This window comes from Babylonia areolata, chromosome 1, assembly GCF_041734735.1.
Source record: "Babylonia areolata isolate BAREFJ2019XMU chromosome 1, ASM4173473v1, whole genome shotgun sequence".
NCBI lineage: Eukaryota > Metazoa > Mollusca > Gastropoda > Neogastropoda > Buccinidae > Babylonia > Babylonia areolata.
In genome coordinates, this window is record NC_134876.1 from 99289864 (window position 1) to 99298777 (window position 8914).

Sequence of the window (8914 nt, forward strand, 5' to 3'; positions counted from 1 at the left end):
TGAAGGATTGTATGGATATTTGCTGGGGTTTTTTGTTTTTTAATTAAACAATTATGTTTTTACACAAGTACAAAGATCTGTCAGGTGACTTATTTGCACACAGCATATTCCATACCAAAATCAAGTTCTTGGCAAGTGTGTTTGTTGCTACTTTGTTGGTTTTTTTACTATTGGTTTTTCCCAATAATTGGGTTCTCTATATTGTCAGAGTTCTGTACCCTCATGGTACATTTAACAATTTAACTACATATTCCAGGTCAGACTTTGATTTTTTTTTTTAACTGATACATCCCAATACATGTCTGTTATTTCATTGATTTTCACGGGTTGATCTGATATTAACCCAAAAAATCTGTTTAGAAGGAATGAAAATAACAAAGATATGGGAAGGTGGCGTGGACAAAAGGTAGAGACACCAACACAAACTGTGTGCAGTGGTGGCCCAGTGCTATCATGTCCACCTCGGAAGCAAGAGAATCTGAGTGCATAGGATCAAATCCCACACTTGCCAGTATCCCCCCCACACCCCCCTCCACTAGACCTTGAGTGGGGATCTTTATATTAGTCATTCAGATAACATAACTGAGGTACCAAGTGGAGCATGTACTTAACACATATAAAAGAACCCATCACAACAAAAGTGGGATTGTTCATGTCAAAATTCTGCAGAAAACTCCACTTTGATAGGAAAACCAATGCACTCACAGGCAGAAAAAGAAGGGGATGGCACTGCATTGAAGCGATGCACTCTCCCTTGGGAGAGCAGCCTGAATATTATGCAAAGAAATCTGCTGTGACAAAATGCAGTACGATGTGCCCAACCAGATTTAAAACATTGTTAACAGTTACAATAAAGCTGTTACTAGCACAGCAATTGCATTTGCCAGTACAAAGTTTCCCATCCTCACCATCACAAATGCAACATACCCATTAAAGTATCTCACATTTCCAGAACCAAAACAACAGGTGAAACTTGTCTTGCTTTTTGTTCAACTAGGCCGAAAGAGAGAGAGAGAGACAGTGTGTGTGCATGCACATAAGTAAAGAAAAAAACAACTGATACAGTGAGTCAGTAACACACACATACACACACTGCACAGATGTACGCTGATAACACACCACAGTGATTTTTCAATGTTTATATTTATTCCAATCAGTATTTTACACTCAACACTGAATTCAAACAATTTCTTGAATCATGATCAAGTTGTCTAGAAAAACTGGGGCCTGGGGGTGGGGAAGGGGGGAGGGGAGTGTGGGGAAGGGGGGAGGGGGGTGTGGGGTGGCCCAATGTCCACAATTATGGGAGCTGGGGTGAATAATATTGGACTTTTACTACAAAAAACTAAAGTAGGACACATGTTATAGCATACACAATGAAATGGCACTGTTCTGCCAAAGCACTTGGATACACATAATGACATATCACCGAATCATACTTCTACCACAGCTGCAGAGACAGACATTGAGGACATGGGAGAGGGGGAGATACAATGTGATTGGTGAACAGTATATGCATGTGTGTGTGCGCGCAATCATGACCATGTCATGTCTGGTTTACCTCGCAACACATAACCACATATACCGGTTTGTTTGTTTTTTGTTGCTGTTGGGGGGTGGGGGTGGGGGGGGGGGGTTGGGGTTGTTTTTTTTTGTTTTTGTTTTTTTTGTTCCTGCCCGCTTCTCAATGCTGCCTGCATGAATGCCACACACATCAATAGTTACACTTCACTGAAGGCTACCAAGTACACAGTTGTGTGAACAAAACAAATGAGTGACAATGCACAGGAATACTACTGTATTCTGAAGGATGCATGCCACAGATCCCATAATAATTACTACAAATACTGTTTTAAAAAAAATACCAATAATATTTAAAGACAAATATAGATATGTGAATTTCACAAGCTATATCTACTAGTCAGAATGTCACAAAATATCATAACTAGTTAGAATACTTTTATTTTCTATTTATGATAAACATTATGATGGTGTAATCATAAATCGTAATCACTGGCTTTTGAAGTCTCATTAACAAAATATAATTTTATGTCCAAGATTCAGATGTTTCAATGGGTCAGTAAGGTGGGCAAAATAAATGCATAACTTTATGATACACAGTACACACAATGAGTGATGCTATAATATTGTGCATCCTGCACATATAATACAGAGAGAAAGAGGGGGAGAGACTCTGTGTGTGTGTGTGTGTGTGCGTGTGCATGTATATATTAAAAAATGTGAAAATGTACCTTCTTAAATACAATTTGAAAAGCTGTTACCTCCACTAACACTTCATTCTACTTATCACTATTATGTCTATGAATAACAGTTGATGAAACATCAAACACGTAATGCTACAGAAAAGATCAATGACAAATACTCCGATATGAATACTAATGAAACCTTCAACATTACTAAGCTTATGTGGAGACAAAATAATATTCCGTTGAAATGTTATGCTTACTGTGAACCATTACTTGCCTTAAAAACACAGCCCATTGAATACAAGTATGCAGTTCCAAAATGCACTTCAGTCACACATTTCACGGTTCTTTGATTCCAATCAGTGTGTGTGTGTGTGTGTGTGTGTGTGTACATGTGTCAGTAGACCTGTGTGCACTCGTCCATGAATGATCAGCACTGTCCGACTGGAAAAGAGGCAAAGTTCAGTTCTTGAGTTTTACACTTTGTCAATGTTCACTGCAGTCGACACCAATAACATTCCAGCATGAGAATATCCAATGGTTGATTGAGTGTTGACTTCACAGTGCACATAATATATCACACTTTAAGGGTCTGTTAATGTCAAGTCACAGATGTCCACAATACTGCTGCAAAGTTACTTCTTCGCTGCCTTCTTTGATCCTTTTTTGGCTGGCGACTTTTTGGCTGCCTTCTTTGGTGACGCCTTCTTGGCTTTGGTCGAAGTTTTCTTGGCCGGTGATTTCGCCTTCTTGCCTTTCTCCTTGGCTGGGGGTTTGGCCTTCTTGGCCGCTGGTTTCTTCCCCCTGGGCTTCTTGGCCCTGGCTTGGGTCTTGGGTTTGGCCGCCTTGGGTTTCTTCACCTTTGTCTTGGGCTTGGCCAGCTTCTCTGCCTTGTCTCCCAGTCTGAATGAGCCCGAGGCTCCCGTGCCTTTGGACTGCTTCAGGGTTCCGTTCTTCACTCCCGCCCGCAGGGCCAGCTTCAGGTGATTGTTGACCGTCTTCTCGTCCTTGCCCACGTTGAAGTTTGCCATGATGTACTTGAGCAACGCTTGGCGAGAGGACCCTCCCCGTTCCTTGAGCGAAGTCAGACCATCGTGGATCATTTTGCTGTATTTCGGGTGGTTGGACGGCTTTTTTGGCTTGGAAGCCTTCTTCTTGGGCGATTTGGCGGGGGCCGGGGCCGGAGCTGCTGCATCGTCGGACATGTTGATGCTTTATGCGATAGTTCTACGCAAAACAATAACTATTAACACTTGCTTCTGCACTGTGCGACTTTGTCTGTACGAGGTGCAAGCGAGGACTGCGGAACGCGAGCGCGTGCAGCGATAGTCATACGGAGAAGCGGACCGCAAAGACAGCAACATTCAAATGCGGCCAACCTGTGGCTGCGCGGGCCTTTCGCCGCTGAAGTTGTGTTTTCTACCCTTCGTTATCACCCTGTTTTCTCTAAATCTGACCGATTGTTTGCCCGTTTTTTGCATGAAATCAATAAAGCTGGATTCAAAGTATTTGCCTTCAACGTATAAATGCATGTGATTGCTTTGATTTTGAAATATCCCTGATTTTGTTGACGGAGTGGGTAATGTTTTGACAGGACCGTCACTTAATTTTGTCACGAACAACCCATAAACATGCTCCGGGTGTCACTTTTTCTGTCTGAATAAATACATTGTTTTCTATTCTACAGTTTTTTAGGCATAAACATGCTTCATAAACGTTTTTACAACCCAAAAAAGCCGTTCTTTTCAAGGCAAGAAACACAAATGGAGAAACGGGTCGCCATATTTTGTTGAGCTGATTATAAACAAACACACTTTTGGGCAAAATTTACATAGATATGCGCGCGACACAGAGATACTAACAACGGCACTTTAATCTGTAAGTTTATAAATCGTGAAACTGATTTATATTACAAATATAATGTGTGCCGTTTCTGAGCAATGGAATAAAATGTCGAGGCCTGTCGAGCAAGTACAGAACAGAAATAGCACAGAAGGGATGTCGGTCAGGACATTGAAGCCTTCGCTTTCTAATTACACTTGAGAGTGCCACTATTCTATCTTCAAACATCTGCCAAGCTTTCCTTTATCGACTTAAGAAGCTAAAATACGGGAGTGGCTGTTAGCTAACGGTGCTGCTGGGTGTGTTTTCGTGTGTTTTCAGTCAACAGAAAAAACATCACAAAGAAATGGCGTCGCGGGAATGTTGACCCAAGGCTGGGTCACCACTTTTTCAAACTCGTTCGGGAACATGCGCCTCTAGATTGGGAATTAAAATGATTTATTCTTCATTATCTTTTATTTGACAAGCTTACTGTCATTCTTAATGAATGATGCATGTAATGTGGGGGGAAACGGTGCTAGATGTTTAACGTTTCGAAACTCGCTGCCTCTGACCTATTTTCAGCTAGCTGGCTGTGTGCGTTTTGAGGAGAGAGTCCCACACAAACGATTGTTTAATTTTGCGCTGTGTTACACTCCTTCATATCATTTTTTTACTCGCACGTCATCCAGTTAATCAGAAGACAGTGAGAAGAATGGAACTGCTTACATTCGCAAACTTAATATTCGTTCTGTGTGGTCAAATTGGCGATCGAGCTGGGAGTGAAAATTTGATCACCCGCAGTTTGCTTGCAGACGACAAGCTTACGTCACTCACAAACTGCTGTGTGTGAGCTGAGGCAGATGTTTAAGCCTAATTAAGTCACTTCATTCTCGCTTATTTGTTTGTTTTCTAATCTTTTTTTTTTTTAAATATGTACGAATCTCTTTTACTGAACAAACGTGGCAAAACGCTCTGGCATTGCAGTTGTTAGGAGCAGCAAAAACTGCACATGTACTTGGCTGCGGTGCATTGCTGAATCACTGCCGAAACGTCAGCCGTCAACCTGCCTGTTGGTATTCTTTAGCACACTGCGTAAAGCACATCACGAGGCTCTTGTATTGCAACACAATGCACAGTGCGTGCACACAAGCCCGTGCACTTGAAACATTCACATGTTTACGACTCATTAAGATTTCTTTTTTTTTTTTTAGAATGAACAGGTCAACTTGAACTACAACTGAATGTCGAAGTACTTGATACAGTACGAGATAATGATGGAAAAAAAACACTTAGCCTTCTCAGTGGAAAACATAATCAAGTGTTCTGAAATAAAAAGACGACGAGGAAAAAAAAAAAAAAAATGAGGCGGTGTTACAGCCGAGTCAACTGCACTGAATATCTCATGCATGTCGGTCACAGTGAATAAACTAATTCAAGTCGAACAGTTTTATTTAGCTATGCGACGGCATGGCACTTTAATTCTTGTCAAAAGAAAAGCCTGTTGGTTTTGTTGAATCATTATCAGATGAATCCGAAATCTCTCTATCTCTCTCTCTCTCTCTCACACACACACACACACACACACACACACCGGCACACACACACACACACACACACACACACACACACACACACACCGGCACACACACACACACAGTCGATATCTTCTGTCTCCCTCTCATCAATACACACGCGCGCGTACACTGCCACACCGTCGCGCGCGCGTGCGCACACACACACACATACACGCCGTCACCCGGCACCCGGTCGCACAATTGAACAACGTGATTGATATAATGACACCGCGGCGGCGCGCGCCCTCGCGGCTCACACACACTGACACACACACACACACTGGCACACACGCTTCAGTATGGAGTCAGCGAATCAAACTGGTCAGTATCACTGAGTAGTACTTGGATCAGTATCAGTAGCTCAAGGAGGCGTCACTTCATTCGGTCAACTCCATATACGCTACACCACATCTGCCAAGCAGATGCATGACCAGCAGCGTAACCCAACGCGATTAGTCAGGCCTTGAGAGAGAGAGAGAGAGAGAGAGAGAGAGAGAGAGAGAGAGAGAGAGAGAGAGAGAGAAAAGAATAAATGAAATAGAATTTTAAAAAATTTAATAAAATAAAATAAATAAATAAATAAATAAAGATACCAATAATAATAATAATGGCATTTATAAGGCGCAAAATCTTGATGAAATCAACTCTATGTGCACAAAAAAAACAAAAAATAAAAATAAGAAATAAATGAATAGATTTTTTAAAATAATAATAATAAAATGATTAATAAATGAATTTTAAAAAATAATAATAAATATAAAATCAAATATAAAAAAAAAAGAAATAAAAAGACTATAATGATGATAAATAAGCAAATAAATGTAAAAACATTATGAAATAAAAAGACTATAATGATGATAAACAAGCAAATAAGCAAATAAATCTAAAACATGCAGACACACATTCAGTTCACATACACACATGCATAACAGATATGCAAGAAACATGCAGTTTCACAGATATGAAAGCACAATCAAATGCACATAAACGTACATGAGCCCCAACACACACATACACGCACACACATTACCCTGCACTGCGCCCCAACCCCTACACCCCCTCCTCCACACCAGTCATTTCTAGGTTACGTATCGCAGCTTCCACGGCACACACACACACACACACACACACACACACACTAACTTGTACAACTGAGCCCCACACACATACGCCCATATCCCCCACCCCTAACCCCACACACATATATACAAATATATATAATTTTATGCACACCCCGGCACTGACGTTCCAATATTCCGTTGCAGACATGCATACACACACATACCTCATCCTCTACACACACGCGCGCGCGCGCACCGGCAGAACTCTACTGGCACATGTGTTCACTTACACCCTCGCCCACGCACACACGCACACAAACACACACATACACACACGCACAGAGGATCCGAGTCTCAAAGCTTCATTTTAAACTCTTTCTAATTTTAGGAGACTGCTTTGAGACGGTGTTGTTAGCCCAAGTCCGTAGTCGATCACACTGAGAACGATTGATTGATATAGCAGGAAGAGATGGCGTTATTCGATACCTTTGGTTGCCATTGCTTTTGAGACTGAAAGACCCTTTTTGCATTTGAGAACTGGTCAAAGACAACGAACGGATCACAAAAACAAAGCAAGGTAACTGCAAAGGAATTATTGCTATAGTCAACTGTAAAAGTTACTCCCCTTCAATGAACTTGAGCAGACGATTACGACTGTCGTAGTTCTCGCTTTTGTTCGCAAAGAAAGTATATCACGTCTTTGGTACTGAACAACTTGTCTGCCTGAACCCTCCTTCTATTGAAAACTGAGTACGATGACAGTTTACATACACGTATGTTTATTAACGTCTAACTTTGATAAAGTTACCATCTGCCCCAAACATTCACTGCAAACGAGTGATTAATAGGGAGTTCGTTTTTGTTCAATCCCTGGACTGTAACACTATACCCACTTCTCTTATCCTTTGTCCAAGTGAAGGGAAATGAGCGCCACACTATTTTGATCAGAGAATGAGAAGTCATGATGTCATCAGTGTTTCGACTATTGCGTCAGCCGTGTGCGAGTGTTTATTATGACGTACAGATATTGACCCGGGACTCAGTGATTCCAAGTTCCGCCAGAACGCTTAGCGGAGGCCAGAAGCCGGAGCGTGATTTTCATTGATGGGAATCCTTGGCTTCCACTCCACCCAAAACCATGAATTTTAGCCGGATGCAGCCGGCAGTCACGAAGGCTAATGGCTAACCTCAGAGTTTCCATCAAGTCTTCCTTAATGAAACAGGGTAAGACCATAAGCATTCCAGGAGCTGACTTCCTCTCGCTCCACTTCATTGACATTCACCTATCATATCATATCAATATCAAGGCATGTAGGCCTGGTAAGGCCTTTTGCCCGCTTGAAGTGGGGAAGAAAAGGAGAATCACCACAGATAATCATTTTCCAACATTGAGTGCATTTTCCAACATGAATGCGCATTGCTTATCACAAAATAGCTAGACTGGTGAGTTTTGTATTTTAAATTCTGTAAGTAACTGTCAAGATAAATTTTTAAAAGTATTTACTGTTCTTGCGGAAACAACATCTTGTGGCAAATTGTTCCAAACGTTTTGTTGCTCTGTTAGTAAAAAAAAAAAAAAAAAAAAAAAAAAAAATCTGAAAGATTTAACTGAAACTTTTAACAATTTGTAGAAATCGCTCTTATAACAGTGTTCTCATTCAATGTAAACAAAGAATGTATAGTTCTTTAGTCATATAATCCATGAGTCATTTTATACATCTCTGTTAAATCACCACGCAGTCTTCTGTACACTAAACTAGGTTACTGAAGTGCTTTCAATCTATTTTCATAGTCCATATCAGCAAAGCCAATAATTCTTTCAGTAAATCCTCGTTGAATATTTTCAATACTGTCTGTTTCACTAAGCCCGAATTCCAAACAGCATTCCCATAAGCTTATTCCAAGACCGGCCTGATTAATGACTTAGATAATGGAGACCACCAAAAAAAAAAAAAAAATTGTTGCGGTGTTCAGTCCATCTGAAACATTATTTCAGCATTAGAAGGAAGCATGTAAAAGAATTAATGAATAAATAAATAAATAGATAAATAATTAAAAGATTATGACGTGCATTGAGAGTAATTCTAAACGATATCGAATCGGTTTGTCATTTTGGTTTTGCCATTTTGATTGCGCCATAGGTCTGTATTTTTTTCGGTGTCGATTGTTTCTGTTGAAATGGTTTAGTTTTTATGAAGGCTATACTGAATTTTCAGACTGAACTGCAGCCAGGATGAGTTGAATTCAA

At 40.6% G+C, this 8914-nt stretch overlaps 1 protein-coding gene across 1 annotated transcript; it reads right to left on the bottom strand.

Moving 5' to 3' along the window:
* Positions 1 to 1642: 1642 nt before the first annotated feature.
* LOC143290177 (histone H5-like) lies at positions 1643 to 3516 on the bottom strand. Its single transcript, XM_076599491.1, has one exon. The coding sequence runs from the start codon at positions 3410 to 3412 to the stop codon at positions 2843 to 2845; it is 570 nt and encodes a 189-aa protein (XP_076455606.1). The 5' UTR covers positions 3413 to 3516; the 3' UTR covers positions 1643 to 2842.
* Positions 3517 to 8914: the final 5398 nt, after the last annotated feature.

Bases quoted from the DNA above. Each gene is read 5' to 3' on its own strand.
- LOC143290177 (XM_076599491.1), bottom strand. From the start codon at position 3,412: ATGTCCGACGATGCAGCAGCTCCGGCCCCGGCCCCCGCCAAATCGCCC.